Source organism: Bos indicus, chromosome 21 (genome assembly GCF_029378745.1).
Source record: "Bos indicus isolate NIAB-ARS_2022 breed Sahiwal x Tharparkar chromosome 21, NIAB-ARS_B.indTharparkar_mat_pri_1.0, whole genome shotgun sequence".
Taxonomy (NCBI): Eukaryota; Metazoa; Chordata; class Mammalia; order Artiodactyla; family Bovidae; genus Bos; species Bos indicus.
The window spans coordinates 25,057,871-25,076,558 of NC_091780.1; the positions used below are offsets into that span (position 1 = coordinate 25,057,871).

Sequence of the window (18,688 nt, forward strand, 5' to 3'; positions counted from 1 at the left end):
CAAGCCCTAGCGGCCGCCCGGCTTTGCATAAGCTCCTAAGGATTTGTCAGCCAGATGTGACAAGATTGTCGAGAGCGGCGAGTGAAGGAGGAGATCTGATATTAATCAGCGCATAGCTCGGAGCCAAACTTTCTCAAATGCGGTGTAGAAACATGTTCTTCTCATTTAAGGCATCTCTTTGTGGCGGCGGGGCTGCCACCGGCCTGACTTTGACAGTTAAATGGAATGCCAACTAGCAGCCTTAATTGTATGAGTAAAGTTGTGTGTTGTTGGGGGGAGGATCAGACACGCTAAGGTTCAGTAATGTCCCCTCGTTTTATGGCTGTGCTCACCGCAGCCCTCTGAAGACAGGGCGTTTAAATGGGGCCAGACGCCTGGTCGCAGCCAGGCCTCTGCTGTTAACACTTAAGGGGCCTAAAAGAGGCCCCGCTGGTGTCCTGGGAATCCCTGTCGGGGTGTGTATGCGTGTGTGTGTGTGTGTGTGTGTGTAGGGGGAAATATGTATTCCTACAGCTTGGGATTCATAGAGCAGATTTAGCAACCATTTTTTAAAAAGCATATTCTTATCAAAGCAACAAAGATTTTGGCTTGACAGTAAGTGAATTGAAAAACAGCATTTAGCAGGTCATTTCTTTTTCTGGTGTCCTGTTCCTTACTATTTTAATTTGCTGTTGGATTTCATGGCATCTTTTCATAAGATTTCTTAGACTCTTGGTTGCGAGTATGTGCTTATATGTTAACAGTTTTGTTCAGTGATAAATATGGCTTTTCCTTTGTCCCCAAATCTCTTGATATATCAATATTTCATTTAAATTGAATATGTCAAAATAAAACTTTTGTGCATCACGTAAAAGAACATTACTTCAGATGTTATAGATTGTCCAAGATTTGATTTTTGCTTTATATAGGTGTGGAAAGATAGCCACCGCTTTTGCTAAAATAAATTTTGATAAATAGCTTTATCCTTTGTGGCATACCTAAAAGAATAAGATGTGTCATTATTTGATTTCTCACCTTATAAGTTTGCTGACTTTAATTTCACCAAGGAAGTTGGTTGAACATGATCTGTTGCAGCTAAATGCTGAGAAGTGGTGGAATCTTCACTTAGCAGAAGTACTACTCATGTTTTGGGAACTCATGTTCAGACATCTGCATAATTTAATTTGGAATATCATCTATGTCCATTGTTGTATTCCCTTCAGAATAGTAAGGATGCTTCTTTTTCAATCAGAGAGTGTAGTGAGTTTGAAGTAGTGATTTGGCTGTTGATATCTACAGGAATGTGGAATGATGATCTGTTTGTTTTGGTTATAATTCACACTAGACATATTAACCCAAATGGAGTTATTGCAGTAGAAGCATAAAGTTTGCACAGAGAGTTACCTTTATATTATTTTAATTTTTCACACCTCTCCCATGCAGCAGTTAGGCCTGCGTCCCGAGCCCATGCTGGCATTCTGTACCTCAGCTTGGGAAGAAGGATGAACCAACCTATTGGGTGAGAAGAGCCATATTGGTTTCCCTGTGGAACAAATCATAACTGTCGTTTAAGCATACACTTAGAATTTATGAACGCCTAGGGATAAATATAAATGGGAAGACATTTGAAAAGTTCAGTTTGCCAGTACAGTTAAACCACAGTGAACAGGGTGAGGGGTATAAGTGTCTTTTAGCTTTTGTGTATGGCTTTAGAAGTTATTTTGACAGTGGCCATTAAAGAGTTGCCCTGAAGGTTCCACGAGGTAAATTACTTGCAGGAGGAGCAAGTGCTTTACCCCAGGGTGAATTTTCACCTCTACAGATGTCATTTAGAATGAGTTACTTTTGTCAGAAACAGTCCTGTTTTAAAAGAAGGAGAAATATCACAGCTAAGGTGAAATCTCAGTGCTGAGCAGCACATCTTTTTGATAATCTGAGATCGAGATTTAGAGAGTCAATAGATTTTCGAAATTACTATTCTGAGCAGTCTATAGATTTTGAAATGTTATTTATTTAGATATTTTATTTTTGATGACTTTTCTGAGAGATGTTAAAGATAACTGGATCTGCACAGAAGAGGCATCTGGAAAGGGTTTGTTTTTTTTTGTTTTTTTTTTACATTGGTTTCCACCTAAAAAACCTTATTTGCTCTTGTCATTCTTTGAAGCCCTTTTTCCTAATTCTGGAAATTCCAAGATTACGGTGCAGCCCCATTTCTCTACTCAGACACATGCCTATTTTATCCAGAAAGGGTGGGTCTAAACAGAGCAGACCTGGTTCGCCAGGGTCCAACTTGGGGTCTCCTCAAACTTTGCATGAATAAGCAAACCAGCTGTCGCTATTCCAGTCCACACATGGACTCATGATTATAAACCAGCCTAACGTACCACAGGAGGATTCTGCCTAGCCGGTGGGGGCTGATAATTTCAGTTAGCTAATGTGAGAGAATAGAGAGACAGACAAATAAAATGTTGTGAAGGCCAGGTCCAAACAGCCTACGTGGAAGGAAATGGTTGTCTCAAGTAAACTTAATCCAGGCTGCTAACTTTCTTCACAGAGTTATATTACTTTGTCTACTCTTACAGATTCTTTGTGTGATCCTTCAGTAGGTGCTAGCGAACATCAAAGTTGTTTTCAATTCTGCATCAGCTTCCAGAAGCATTGTTCTCCTTCTGTAGCCCTCTGATTATTTCTTTCATTATTCCTTATGAGGATAAAATTTTTATACAGACAACTCTGTTTCACAATAACACCATGCTGAATGTTAAGACTGTGATCAGGATGGCATACGTAAATCTGATCTTTTCTTTTTAAAAACTTCGTTTGGGAAATCTCAGGATTTTTTTTAGTATATTTAGTCTTTAAAATCTAGTTCTCACTAAGTCCCTGAAAGGTTTGCAGAATTTTACTTAGCAATGTTCATAATTTCATCACTATTTTGCAACAGCAGAAAGGGTGAACTAGCATTGTTTGTGTGGTTAGAATTATCCTGAAGTGTAAATGTGTTGGGGGTTTTTTTGTTTTGGTTTTTATTTCTTTTTCCCTAGGTTGACAGTTGTGTCCAGAAGTTCCCTACATGAATAACGTTTTTCCATTTTTTTGTTATCAAAGGTTTCTGAAAATCACAACTAAGGTCTCTCACACATAAAGGAGAAAAAAAATGTATCTGTATCATTTATATAACTATAGATTTTTGTTGCTGTTGTTGTAGCTTTTTAAAGAAGAAATATTTGGTTTGGCTTCTATGGTCTTATTTGCATATTTTTCTGCTTTTTATATTTTCTGTTTTTAGAACTAATAATTTTAAGAAAAAAAGGCACAGCTGTTAAATTAGTTTGGCACAGAGTTTATACTTTGATTTATAGAGATCAAAAGAACAAGTATTTTCCCCATCTCCCTCTTTGAACTGAGCAGCAAGAGAACACTCCACGTGTGTCACGCATGCTTTCTACTCACAGGTAGACCTGGCCCAACATCTGTTCCCTGAGTTCTACCTCCCACCTGCCCTTTTCTCTGCCAGACCCCTCTCCACCCTCTCAGTCTTCTTTGACCAGCCTCTCTTTTCATCCCCATCCTTGCAGTGAGAAACCAGATTCTGTCAGTTTTCCTTCAGTGTCATTTTTATATTGCAGATGCCACCTTCCCGGTTTCTGAGGCTTCTCACATCCCTCTTTCAACCAGGCTCACAGTAAACGCTTGTCTTCCCATTGTTAAGAACCTAATGATTCCATGAACCTAAGAGAGAGACTCGTGGCTGCCCATCTGGACAGCCCACCCCCACCCCAACCCTGTTTTGCCTTTCTGAGTCAGCTCTCATTGCCCATGACAGAAATCAGCCTCCTGGGCCTGACACACAGACTGTGGTGTTTCTTGTGTGCACTGTTGAGAGCATGAAGACTCCTCTGGCCTCTACGTAACATTGCTCTCTCCCTCTACACCGTCTTACTCAAAACTAAAATTGGGGGGAGAGGTGGAGTCTTGATTTATCTTTTTTTTTCACTTTTTGTTGTTCAAAATTTTAAGCAAAATTAGATTAGTTTAAGAATGCTTGGTGATACGTGCTTGGGGATTCCACAGTGATCAACTTTGAGCCAATCCCATTTCGTCTGTTTCTTCTACCCATTTCCCTCACCATCATCAACACTGAATTCCTTTGAAGCAAATCCTGAACATTCAAACTTTCATTCATAAGTATTTTAATATGTAGCTCTAAAATAAAAAGCTCTTTTTAAAGAAATGCAGTATTCTGACCATTTAGCACCTAAAAATTAACAATAACTTTGGAATGTCGTTAAATTTCTAAGTGTTCAGATTCCTTCAGTTGTCTCTTGAAGTTTATATTATCATTGATTTGTTCAAATCAGGATTCAAATAAGGTCCATAAATTGTGTCTGTTAATCTACAAATTTATGTTTTACTTTTTTCCTTGCAATTTACCTATTGAAAAAACTGGGTCATTTGTCTTATGGAGTACTCCCTGGCCTGATTTGGGGTTTTGTTTTCTTGTGATGTCACACAAGGATGTCATACAATCCTTGTGATATCTTTGTGAGGAAAGTTTAAGCATTCCTCCATCCCCTATACCAAAAGGCTTGATCTAATTCAGATTCGAACTTCTGGGGCGAGAACACCCATATGTAGTAGTATGTATCCTCCAATGCTGAGGCAAGCGACCTGGTTGTTGTCTTTTCGTTAAGAGTTGCAGAATGCTAGTATTCTAATTCTTCATTTATTTATTCACTGGAATACTCTAAAGAGAGTCCTTGCCTCATCAGCCATTTGCTTGCCTTGCAGTACATTTTGTATAAAAAAGGATGCGTGCTTGATTCTTTATTTTTTTTTAACCATTTTTTTGGTTCCATAGCATCCTCGAAAGGTGGCCAGTGAGTTTTACATTTGTTTTTACTATCTTTTGAATTTACTAGGTTCTAGTAATACTGAATGGCTCGCACTAATTTTTAGCAAATCATATTCTCTGTTCAGCAATTCTTGGTCAACCAGGATGCATGGTTTTCCTTTCCCAGTGAAGCCATGTGCTTGCTCCCCTAGAGCAGACACCAGGAGTTCCTCCTCCTGTCTCCCCGAGGCTCCCCACTGTTAATTATTACCTGTACATGGTAGATGTGTTAAAAACAAATGATGACACCCCCCCCAACAACAACAAAAAAACAATTCGTTAAGATTTTGGTTTCATTTTGTCAAACTACTGTGGAAGACGATGGCACGATACACTTCTGGTCCATGTAGAGTTCTCCAGGTGGACCTCAGTATGGTGCTGCCAGCAGCGGATAAACTGCCTCACACAAAAGGACCACATGGATTTTCTTCTCCCTTCACGGAGTTGTCCTGGGACACCTGGCAAACAATGATACTACTTTTAGAATCCTAGTTGTAACTCTGTGGGTTTGCATATGTTAGAAAAACTTAATGGAAAGTGGAAGAAGTTAGAGAAAAATGGCAGGAGGGAAAGTAGGGAACAACAGCAACAACAACAAAGCCAATTCTAGTAAGAGAAGTTAGAAGTACAAAATGTGTGTAAGAGGCAAAGAGCAATGGGGTAGAGATCTCCCACCCTTGAATCAAGCATTTTTCCAAACGAGGAAGGCTAGATCTGCAGCCAGGAGAGAATGGAAATACATTGTCACTATAAATGAAAAGAAAGAAGTCCTCTCCCCAAAAGTAAGGGTGGTCTAGCCACTTTAGAAGATGTTTTGTATTATAGATTGGCAGTTTTTGATATGCAGTGTAGATTTCCAGGACTCAAACATATGAAAAGCAATTGTCTATATTCAACATTTAAAAATACAGTTTGGAACAACCTGAATCACTTTTCCTCCAAAGCTTGGTGACTTTTAAAAAGTGATTTGTGATTTAGCAGACCAGATCCTTTGATTTCAAGTTGGGAAATTATGATTCTTAGAACTGAGAATCTGGCCCAACCTTAGAATCTCACACTCAAAGAGAGGACCATAAACTCTAAACTTGGCTTCGGTGATCTCTACTATTAATAGTAGTTTTTTTGCATAATTTTTATGCTGCCTTCTCCGCAGTCAATAGGAAGTTGTTGTTCAGTCACCAAGTCGTGTCCAATTCTTTGTGACCCCATGGACTGCAGCATGCCAGGCCTCCATGTCCCTCACCATCTCCAGGAGTTCGACCAAGTTCATGTGAATTGGTGATGCCATCCAACCATCTCAGTGTTTCCCATCAGAGTCTTTTCTAGTGAGTCAGCTCTTCGCATCAAATGGCCAAAGTATTGGATCTGCAGCTTCAGCATCAGTCCTTCCAGGGACTTTAGGATTGACTAGTTTGATCTCCTTGCTGTCCAAGGGACTCTTAACAGTCAATAGGAAGATCAGTGTGTAAATTAGGAATGGCACTTGGCTGCTGCTTAGTGAAAAAGCTCCTAAATAATAGTTGCCATCCTTTCTGCTCAGCTATCCTTAGGGCCTGATTTCAAGGTTGGGCTCATGTGCACCTATGAGGTCCAGGCATCATGCTCTTGTTCCAAGAGGGAAGAAGGAAGAATGGCAAAAAAAAAGTCCTCCAGCTGAGTCAGCTCCCATTTGTAAAGAGCTTTTTGTAAACCTCTACGCAACAACTTATACTTACACACATCAGTCCTTAGTGATCTGGCCACCAAAATTATTAGTCGCTCGTTCATGAGCAACTAACTGGACTTTGCAACCCCATGGACTGTAGCCTGCCGGGTCCTCTGTCCAGGCAAGAATACTGGAGTGGGTTGCCATTACCTTCTCCAGGGGTCTTCCCCATCCAGGGATCAAACCTGGGTCTCATGCATTACAGGCAGATTCTTTACCAAGGCAGATCAGGCAAAGGATATTGGATGTGTGTCTGTAATTAATAAGCATGGTGCGGCTCTCTCATTGGTTCATTCCTTATTCTCTTAATACCAGTTGGAAAGCTTACAGAATAGCAGATCCAATGCTAGCCACGAGGTTTGGAGTTTCACTTGTCTTGTTGCCCCTTGCAGGGACGATTCATTATGGAACAACGTTTGGGGAGGTTTTTATCATAGGTATTTTTTGTAGCTCTGTCTGTGCAGAGTCAGATCACCAGAGCCCAGAGGACCTAAGATCTGTCATAGGCCTGGTAGCAACAGCAGTTTTGCTGTTCTCTTTGGTCTTTTCCACTCTCTATCTGTATATCCTCATTAATGTGCCTCATTAATTGCAGTGTCTCTCAGAGAAAGATGCTCAGTATGATGAGAAGGAGTTTAGGAAGGAGTTCAGTTTCCCCAGCTATGCATCCAGAGGTGTTACTTTAGCAGGCAAATCATATTATTAATAGTTTCATACTTTTTTCAATGACTCACTGTTAGACTCAGGACAAAATCCATACTCCTTGGCCTTCCCCATGAGATCCTGTGCAGAGTGGTTCTGTCACCTTTCTGACCGTCATTTTCTACCATGGAACTTATAACTGCACTCCAGCTGCCCTTGCCCCTTTTTGTTCCCTGAACACCTCCAGCCTCTTTTCATGCCCCAGAGCCTTTGCACTTGCTCTGCCCTCTGCCTTCGGTCTCCAGTTCTTCACTGGCCCCTTGCCATCCCTTGGAACTCAGTTCAGGTGTCTTCTCTTCAAAAGCCTTTAATGATGACCCTGTTTGAAAGGCACTACCCCACCTCCCCATGCCACCCAGGAAAATTGCTAGCAAAGTTTTCTGCATGTTTCTTTAATAGCACCTGCCTTATTCTGAAAAGGTATTGTCTGTTTACTTGTTTATTCTGTCTCCCTCCTCCTCAAGGGCAAGGACTTACCATTCTCATTCAACACTTTAGCCTCCAGAGTTTAGAAAGCCTGGCTCATAAACAATAAATATTTATTCAATGAATGGGGTTTCTTTACCATGTGAAACTTTAATGTTCTTATAGTTGCCATTGAGATTAAATGAAACCATAAATACAAATGCAGTTAGTACCAAATATTGGTATTCCAAGATATAACCTGCCCTCAATATCCAAATTTGAGACCACTTTCAAGTAGCCCATAAGTTCTTCAGTTTCCTCATCTATAAAATGGGATGGTAGTAAGAAATGAAATAGCTCATTGGTACTGCTTACTGCAGTCCCTCACACATGATAAATAATCACCATCACAAACTATGTGACCTTGTGAAAATTACAGATCTTCTGTAAATTTAAGTTTCCTGAGAATAATTCCTGCCCCACAGTGAGGCAGTGTGGACTGAATGAGATCACCTATTCCATACGAATGCCGCCGTGTGGACAGACAGATGCTGGAAGAGTAGCTCTTCTAACCATTGGACTCAGAACTGTCCAGTAGGATTTTGTGTGATGATGGAAATGTTCTTGCTTCTGCTGTCCTGTGTAGTAGCCACTGGCCACCTGTGGCTCCTGAACACTTGAAATGTGACTACAGTGACTAAAAAACTGAATTTTTATTTTAATTAATTTTAAATAGCCACATGTGGCTAGTGGCTACTATTAAGGCAGATTAACTTGATGCTACAAAGCTGTCTGGCTGGTATGCAATTCAGTTCTGTTCCTGAGCCAGATTACGAATGACTCTCCTCAGATGGTCAGTATCATGAGTCTGGAAACCCCAAAAGTCCTGTGATTTTTCCCCTGCCGCATTCCATCTGGTCCCCCAAGAGTATCCCCCTGAATTTATCTTCAGTGATATGAAAATGTTTGCATGTACTAGAGATGAAAATAGCTTTGAAGTGGGTAGTTTCTATTCTCAAGCTCAATAATTCAAATCCCATCAAAGGCCCACACTGTCCAGCAGTGGATGTCTGTGCATGCTCCCCACCATGTGCCCATTCCGGCTGCTGCTAGGAACTGCAGTCAGCCTTTCTGACAGGAGGCCCATGGCAGCATCTAGCCATGCTCAAGGTAGATGACAGGTATCCAGGAGAGGAAGTAGGGCCCTCAAATCTACCTAATATCTAGGTCATAACTTTCCAGACTTTGTAGCCCAAGACTGCAAATAACTAAAGCATCCATCCCTTGCTAGGTGTGTCAGTAATTTCTGGGTGGATGAATGAGCAAATGACAGTGACAAAAAAGCAAGCCAGAATTCTGAATGTTGATTTGTAGAGCATCAAAGTGACTAATAACAATTCAGAAATAGTCTGATTAAAATGAGTGCGTAAAAAGCATAATCATGCCTTGATGAATTCAGAATGTGGTAAACATCTGCTTTATGTTTCTGAAGAATGGAACGAGTATCAGAATTCTAAAAGAAAGGATGTAAGTTTTAAAGAGTTTTCCATTTTGATTTACATGAGTACTTTTCGTCCTGTAATTAGAATTTTTGGTTTGATTTCACTCTAGGAGTTTTAATTTGTCTTTAGATAATGGTGCTATAATTTTACTACATCGTGGAATTCTGAGATGGGTGGAAAAACCCAAGGACTTTAATATTGGAAGTTTTCTTAGACTCTGTAATCAGCTTTTTTTAGTTCATAAATAATTCCTCTGAGATGTATTTCCATAGATGTTTAATGAGCTGTATTAAGCCTTATTCAAATAAGTTCATATAGAACTACATGATTTTTTTTTTATAAAGCAGCATTCATACACTGGAATTATAGATAAAGCTGCTTAAAATTCAGGCCCCAAACTAGAAGCTTCTGTATCTGAATAGTCAGGTTAGATCACGGAGTCTCAGCTGGGGGCATTTGGCAATGTCTGGAGACTTCTTGGTTTTCACAACTGGGGAAGAGGGGAGGTGTTACTGTGGATAGACACCATGGGTGCTTCTCTGTATCCTACAATGCACAGGACAGCCCCCATCACAGAGAATTACCCAGCTCAGAATGTCTGTGATGCTGGCGAAATCAGCATCACAGAGTTAGGTGTCAGGAGATGCAGAAAAAATTACTTTCAACCTTAGGCTATGAAATGGGTTTGGAATTGTTCCTTCTATAGTTTTGCTGTCCTGGGTCCGAAGTAGTGAGCCTTTCAAGCACTTTTTAGTGAGTAGAGGAGGTGTGTGCTCAAGGACATCTTTCTCTGATTCAGATAGGTCCTGTTTTTTGAAATGTGAATTCACTTTGTATAGTTCAAATACCTTGTTTTTAAAAAGTGAATGCATCTTGAGGGACATTATCCAAAATAAGAATTTTTCTTCTTTTAAAAATTTCCTTGAAGACAGTCATATTTGTAGAATGTAGGTGGTGAAATATTTCAGAAGTGTAGTGCTTAGTGTGCTGGTAGCTATTGAGATCTGTGAAAAAAAAGAATATAGATGATTGGTTCACCTGTGAGCTGATGTTCAGAGAGTTGCAGAAGTTTAGAAGCTGGACGACATAGGAATGCCGCAAACTAACCTAATGATGCTCTTCTAAATTTTGACAGTGTGTAATAGAAATTAAACCATCACTCATCTTTATCCTTTAACTTCCAGCCAAGATAACTATATAATTATGTGTATATGAGTCTAGATGTGTGTGTTTATGTATGTAATACATTTGTCTATGTATATATACAAGTGAAGTGAAGTGAAGTGAAGTCACTCAGTCGTGTCCGACTCTTTTGCGACCCCATGGACGGTAGCCTACTAGGCTTCTCAGTCTATGGGATTTTCCAGGCAAGAGTACTGGAGTGGGGTGCCATTTCCTTCTCCAATATATATATACAAGTAGAAACTCTATAATGAAAAAGTAATATAATGTCTTTCATTAGAGCAATATTTCTCAATCTTTTTCATTATTCATCCTCACACACGTCTAAGGAGACTTTGGAAATGTTTTTCCTAACTGTGCCTCACCAACAAAATTTTAGTGTCACACCATCTACTGTATATCTGTTTATGTATGTGTATGTGTGCTTTATACATAAAAAGAATAGACCAGTTCTCACCTTTTGGGGATGGTGTACTCCAGATGAGAATGTATGCATGATTAGAGTGAGAGGCTGTTCTGATCATCTGGAGTTCTTTGTGTTACAGTCTATGACTTAGTACAGAGCGAAGCCCTTTTCCCCTAGATTTCCTGTTTTTTCATAGCCTCTTGAAGGGACTAGGTAACACTGTTGCTACCTGCTGCACACCTCAGTTATCAACAGCCTTATTCCTTCACCTGAAAATCTCTGTCTAGTTCTTCTGTTCAGGCCCATTGTAATCCAAAAGAAACTGTAGATAACAGTCAAATCATGCCAATTTTAACCTGTATTTAAGTAAGGTCACTGATTTTTTTTAAAAAGACTATTTTTTTTTTAGTACACTTTTAGATTCACAGAAGATTTGAAAGGAGAGTGTTGCACTGTCCAAAAACTTTGTGTTTTTTGGTAACTTCTTACCGAAAAATGGAAACAAATTTTTTGGCCAATGCAATACAGAGATTTCCCATATAACCCCTACATCCACATAAACATAGCCTGCCCTATTTTCAACATCCCTCATTGGTTGATAACAATTGATGAACCAGCATTGACACATCATAATCACCCAAAATCCATGGTTTAACCTCAGAGTTCTCGCTTGTTGTTGTACATCCTGCGGGTTTGAAAAACACGTACAACATTGTATATCTATCGTTACATCATTGTACAAAGCATTTTCAATGCCCTTTTGTGTTTTCCTATTCATTCCCCAACCCCTGTCAAGCCCCTGGCAACCACTGGTCTTTTTTCTGTCTCCATCAGTTCAGTTCAGTCGCTGAGTCGTGTCCAACTCTTTGTGACCCCATGGACCGCAGCACACCTGGCCTCCCTGTCCATCACCAACTCCTGGAGTTTACCCAAACTCATGTCCATTGAGTCAGTGATGCCATCCAACTATCTCCTCCTCTGTCGTCCCCTTCTCCTCCTGCCCTCAATCTTTCCCAGCATCAGGGTCTTTTCCAATGAGTCAGCTCTTCGCATCAGGTGGCCAAAGTATTGGAGTTTCAGCTTCAACATCAGTCCTTCCAATGAACACCCAGGACTGAACTCCTTTAGGATGGACTGGTTGGATCTCCTTGCAGTCCAAGGGACTCTCAAGAGTCTTCTCCAATACCACAGTTCAAAAGCATCAATTCTTTGGTGCTCAGCTTTCTTTATAGTCCAACTCTCACATCCATACATGACCACTGGAAAAACCATAGCCTTGACTAGACAGACCTTTGTTGGCAAAGTAATATCTCTGCTTTTTAATATGCTAAGTGGGTCATAGCTTTCCTTCCAAGGAGTAAGCGTCTTTTAATTTCATGGCTATAGTCACCATCTGCAGTGGTTTTGAAGCCCAAAAAAAATAAAGTCTGACACTGTTTCCCATCTATTTCCCATAAGTGATGGGACCGAATGCGTGATCTTAGTTTTCTGAATGCTGAGCTTTAATCCAACTTTTTCTGTCTCCATAGTTCTGCCTTTTCCAGAATGTTATATAGTTGGAATCGTGCAGCATGGAGTCTTTTCAGATTGTCTTCTTTCAATTAGTAATGTACATTTACTTTTCATCCATGTCTTTTCATGGCTTAATAGTGCATGTCTTTTAATGCTGAATAATATTCTGTTGTTTGGGCATACCAAAGTTTATTTACCTATTTGCCTGCTAAAGGACATCTTGGTTGCTTCTAAGTCTTAGAAATTATGAATAAAGCAGCTGTAAACATCCATGTGCAGTTTTTGTGTGATAAGTTTTCAACTCCTTTTAAATACCAAAGAATACAGTTTACTGAATTGTGTGGTAAGAGTGTGTTTAGTTTTGTAAGAAACCACCAAACTGAGTTTCAAAGTTGCTTTATGTTTTGCATTGTTGTCAAAATGAATGAGATTTCTGTTGTTCCACATCCTCACAATCACTTGATACTGTCAATGTTCTGGATTTCAACCATTCTAATAGTGTAGTGGGCTGATTTTTAAAAATTATATTTTTATCAAAATATAATTCACATACCATAAAATTCAACTGAGTGGTTTCACTGTATTCATTGAGTCGTGCAACATCACTGCTGTCTAAGAACTTTAGAACATTCCATTACCTCAAAAAGAAACTGGTCAAAATTGAAAACATCTGTGTTTCAAAGGCTATCATGCAGAAAGTGAAAGGATAATCCAAGGATTGGAGAAAGTATTTGCCACTCATATATCTGGTGAGGGACTTGTACCTAGCATATATAAAAAACTCTTATGACTCAATACTAAAAATACAACCCAATTTAAAAATGGGCAAAAGATCTGAATAGACACACAGATGGCCACTGAGCACTTGAAAAGATGCTGAACACCATTAGCCATCAGAGAAATGTAGATCAAAACACAATGAGATACCACCTCATTCCCAGTAGGATAACTACAATAGAAACACAAACCATAACTAGTGTTGGCGAGGATGTGGAGAAATCAGAACCCTCATACCTTGGTGGGAAAATAAACCTTTAAAAACAGTTTGGGGGTTTCTCAGAAAGTTAAACATAGAGTTACTATATGATCCCTCAGTTCCACTCCTAAGAATATATCCCAAAGACATGAAAGCATATGTCTGTCATAAACTTGTTCACAGGGTTTCTTTTGGGGATGATGGAAATGTTCTAAAATTGTATTGTGATGATGGTTGTTCAACTCTGAATATTCTAAAAATCATTTGTGTACTTTAAATGGGTGTTGTATGATATGTGAACTATTAATATAGTCTCAACTTAAAGCTGTCTTTAAAAACAATGAAAACAAAACAAAAAAACACCCCCCTTTCCCATTAGCAGTCTCTCCTCATCCTACCTGCTCCCCACAACCCCAGTAACCACTAGTCTGCTTCGGGTCTCTATGGATTAGCCTGTTCTTGACGTTTCACATAAGTGGAATCATTCAGCCTGTGACCTTTTGTACTTGGTTTCTTTCATTATCATAAATGTTTCAGAGTTCACACATGTTCTAGCAGGTATCAGTACTTCATTCTTCCTATTGCCTAGTGATATCCATTGTATGGACATACCACATTTTGTATATCTGTTCATCAATCAATATATACGGGGGTTGTTTCCACTTTGAGGCTAGTAAATAATGCTGATTTTAAAGTTCAGGTACAAGTTTTGTGTGGACATAGGTTTTCAGTTCTCTTCAGCTTCAACCTAGGAGTGGAATCAGTTGGTGGTAAGGTAACTGTTTGTGAGAATCGGTCAGACTATTTTGCAAAGTGGCTGCACCATTTTACACTCCTACCAACAACTGATTTTTAAGTGAAGACTAGTTAATATGCTCCTTAATGTGTCCTCAGCCAGATTCTCTCCTTCCCTGTCCACACACAAGGCCACACAGTCCCTTAATTGTCACATGGAGGTTAAACCCCAATCGTAGGGCTTTCTCATGCCTGCAAACCCCAGGACACTCCCCAGCTGTCCAAGCTCTCTTGAATCATAACGATTTCGCCCAGCGCCTCCTCCCAGAAATCTCATTGACAGAGCTCCAGTGAGAGCTTTTTCTCTTTAATAATAGATTACATTCCTCAGGCCTCTTATCCCCTTTTGAAAAATCCATCTTAAAAATATATGTGAACCTCTGTCCTTAATCCTAGAACTTTGTTGACACATACATCTGTATCTTCTATTTCAGTCGTATGTTTGCACACTCCACACCCCCAAGCCACACCCACCACCTTAACCTGCACCTGGGCATTGATGCAGGGCTTGTCCAGCCTGCGTCTGGCTGTCAGTCACACAGTCCAGTCAGGGAATGATCCTTGGTGTGGTCAGCCATTGCATGTCCCCAGGTCTGTCTTGATATTCAGCATCTACCCTGGTTGGGGGAGGGAGTAACGAAGTACACATGTGCATTACTCTCAGTTTGGATCATTCTCCTATTTACTTGTTTCAAGGCAGCCCCAGTATCCCCTTTCTGGGTGGCTGTTCTGGTCAACTTACAGATTTAGTGAAAATGTGACTCTTCTTCACCCTCTCCATGCCCTTTCCATAATAAGCAGGATATCTCCTTCCTGCCTATAATCCTTTCTTATAAAGAGCTCTAGGGTTGTAACCCAGCCTTGCATATGGAGTATCTGTGTAGTGTGTTGCTGTCTCCAGGGCCAGGGTGAGCTGCTCCTCTTTCCAGGGGACAGTATGCATGTCTGGGCCTGGCATGCAGTGGGCACAGGTCATTTAGCCAACGCTGCTCAGTGGAGGAACGCGTTCTGTTCTGTAGATGCTGTGTGTGTTCCACACATCGCTAACATGCCAGGTGTCGCCGTGTTCTCTCCTGTAGGCTATCGGCTGTACTCTGAACTGCAGCTGCCAAAGCTTCAAACCAGGGAAGATCAACCACCGTCAGTGTGAGCAGTGCAGACATGGATGGGTGGCTCACGGTAACCATTTCCCCCCTTGGCCTGTAGTGTTTCCCCTAACGCAGTTACTCAGGAACAGGTTTAATATCCACGAATGACAGCTAACATCTGAAGTTACTGCTGTGTGCCAGGAAACAGGCTAAGAGCTGTATGTGTTATCTCTTTGGATATTAACTCTGAAAAGTGTTTATCCACTGCCTTCTGAAGATGTAGAAAGTGGTGCTTCAGGGCTGTTCTGGAATGAAAGAAATATTCTGTGCATATACAGTAAGTAGCCTCTAGCCCAGGGTTGCTAGATGAAAAATCAGAATGCTCGGTTGAATTTGAATTTCAGTTAAACTATAATTTTTTTAGCCTAAGTATATCCCAATTAATATTTTTGGTTTAAGATTCTATCCCAGTTATTTGTTGTTTATCTGAAATCTATATTCAAGTTTAACAGGAACTTCCTGTGTTTTTATTTGCTAAACCTGACAACCCAGCACTACACCAGCCACATGTGGCTACGAGCCCTTGAAATGTGACTAGCACAGCGGGCGAGCTGAATTTTTAGTTTTATTTAATGTTAATTAATGTAAATCTAAATTTGAACACCTGTGTTTGACTGGTGACTGTTGCATTGGACAGCATGGGCTCAATTGCCAAGCCTGACAGCTAAGAGGGTGGCAGACTGGGGCTCCACCCCAGTCTGAGGTGTTGGGGGAGAACCCAAGTCTAGGTTCTCCCCCAGGCCCTGTGCTTCCTGGTTTTCCATCCTCTTGATTACACACTTGCCGCCTTCATTTTTACCAGTTTCCCAGGTGTGGTCCTTACCTGTGGCTGTTGTACTTCTTAGGCATGCCACAGGAAAAGGGGAAAAGAGGCCTCTCAGGGCGTTCCATTTTATCTTAGAGGTTCCTGTGAATAACGTGGAGCCAAATAGCCATTAAGATTATTAATTGTTTGCATATTTGTGGCTTTTCCATTGGCACAAATAACTGAGAGTTAGCCCTTAGCCCACTTCCCAAGCGGTGTTTTTCTCTTAAAGGTAGAATCTTGAAAAACAACATTTTTTCAATTTCCTTTTTCAGCTCTGAGTAAGCTGAGGATCCCCGCCATGTACCCCACAAGCCAGGTGGAAATCGTCCAGTCCAACGTGGTGTTCGACATCAGCAGCCTTATGCTCTATGGGACCCAGGCCATCCCTGTCCGCCTGAAGATCCTTCTGGACCGGCTCTTCAGTGTGCTGAAGCAAGACGAAGTCCTCCAGATCCTGCACGCTTTGGACTGGACCCTCCAGGATTACATCCGAGGATATGTGCTACAGGTACAGGGATGTGGGTGCCACTCCCCGAGAGCAGGACAGGTGTAACGCAGTGCCATCAGTGCTCCAGCCTCCAGTAGTCATCCCTCCCTTTCATCGTCATTCATCTTGGCCTCAGCCCTATCTCACATTCTGGGAGAAATCCATTGCTTTCCTTGTGGCACAGTGGTAAAGAACCTGCTTGCCAGTGCAGGAGATGTGAGTTCGATCCCTGGGTTGGGAAGATCTCCTGGAGGAGGGCATGGCAAGCCACTCCAGTATTCTCTGGGAAATCTCATGGACAGAGCAGCCTGGCGGGCTATAGTCCGTTGCGTTGCAAAGAGTCAGACATGACTGAGCACACAGGCACTGGTATCTGTTAGACTTCAGGGAGTTGGACCATTACATGTTCTCTGATTTGGGTTTCACTCATCAGCTTGCACAGCCAACATTGCATACTCACTCGCACAGTCAGCTGTTGGCCCCATCCTTGGCACTGCCTCCATTTCTTTTATCATCCTCAGAGCATTTACTGACACACAACATCATTGGTTTCCAGTTTTACTGAGGGTGTGGGGTTGAGGAATTTAACGTTGCAGAAAGGCATAGCAGACAGTTTCAATTTCATCCCATGCCTTCCTGTCCTTTAAAGCCCTCTGCCATCCACGCAGTTGCTGATCTTCCTTCCCAGTCCCTGATGACTTGTGATCGTTCTCTGGGCGTGCTGTCACTCCTTGTCTCTCCTACCAGTTCTCTTCCAGCCTTCTTGCCTCTCCTCTGCATCACTCCATCATCCTATGCCTTTCATCCCTTCTCTCATCTCTCTGCTTTGCAGAGTGGTTTCACCTCTCTTTGTGTTCCAGGGGTCGACCTTATGCTTCCTATCCAGAGAGGCTGTCGAGGTGTTTTCACAGGCAAAGAACATGTTTCCTGGATTTCTCTGACATAGGAAACAGCTACAGCATTTTCTTCCCTGTCACTATGCTAGAAAATATCAGCTGACTTTGGTAAAAATTTCAATGAGATGGGCAGATGAATGTATTTCCAAGACTCACATACATTCAGTCTAACTCAGCTAGGCCATAAACTTGAAACAAGCACAAAAAACAACCATTTACTGACTTAGTCCCTCTTCCAGTCATCTCACAAGGTAGGTCGATTATCCGCATTTTCCAGGTGGGAAAAGAGAGGCTGAATTCTTCTGGATCTTGCTGAAGTCCCTCAGTTTGCATGCAGCAGACTGGAAATGTGAACCCACTTCTCTCTGACTCTGACAACACCTGCAGGCTTCCTCTGGAACCCTGTTGGCTCACCTCGAGTGCGGGACCCCTAGCAGGCCAGAAACCACCTTTTATGTAAAGCAGCATTATGCTCTTACATTATGACATAGATCAATATTTAATGATCCTAATAATCTTGCTTTCTAGTGTTAGGATTAAAAATATGGAATCAATTACCTTGAACCTCCAGCGCATGAAAAATTTATGATGTTACATTCCTCATCATCTTCAAAACTCTTACATGCACTGTGAAAAATCTCAGTAGGCCATCAAATACATGTTCTGTGATAAAATATTTATTGTAGTTTTGGGAAAAGTTAGGTCTTTCTAGAGTTTGAAAAATCTCCAACACTCCAGTGTAATTACCACTCTGCTTTGTGAACACAGGCAATAGATCAATACAGGTTCATTTGTATTTTGATGTTAGTTGTTTGGGAAAGATCATTCAACCTGCAGCAAATAAATACTTGAGCTATATCTAGGCCTGATTTCCCATCTATACTCTTTAGATAAAGAAGTTACTGTTGTTCAAATGATACATATTTTAATTTTAGTGGGAGAAAATTATTATGCCTAATGCATGACTACCAACTGGTTTGAAATAGGCTGGAAAATAATCACCAAACTTCCCTTAGGCTTGGGAGATATAATTTTATTTCTGTTTTCTGGACCACCACTCACATTTGTGCAGTTTATTTTTCCACAGAGAGTTTCTTTCCTAGGAGAGTGGGGTGAGTGAGGACTGAACTCATCAAGCCCAGCACTCCCAGGGGTGTCTTTTTCTAATATATACAAAAGTATTCCATGATGCTAGTGGAGGCCCTAACCACATGGCATGACTCCTTTCTTAGAGAAAAAGGTTGTGGTGGTTCCTGTTTAGTCGCTCAGTCATATCTGAATGTTTTGC

At 41.0% G+C, this 18,688-nt stretch overlaps 1 protein-coding gene across 2 annotated transcripts in view; it reads left to right on the forward strand.

Annotated features, from left to right (window-relative positions):
* BNC1 (basonuclin zinc finger protein 1) overlaps window positions 1-18,688 on the forward strand; it is a 31,880-nt gene that overhangs the window by 1,186 nt on the left and 12,006 nt on the right. Inside the window, exons 1-3 of one of the 2 annotated variants that reach the window (XM_070775223.1) lie at window positions 10-215; window positions 15,141-15,240; window positions 16,290-16,525. In XM_070775223.1, coding sequence (XP_070631324.1) covers window positions 138-215; window positions 15,141-15,240; window positions 16,290-16,525 — 414 coding nt within the window. In that variant the 5' untranslated portion in view covers window positions 10-137. Of the gene's footprint in view, window positions 1-9; window positions 216-15,140; window positions 15,241-16,289; window positions 16,526-18,688 lie in introns of those variants that run through there. The other variant, XM_070775222.1, reaches the window with a different exon arrangement.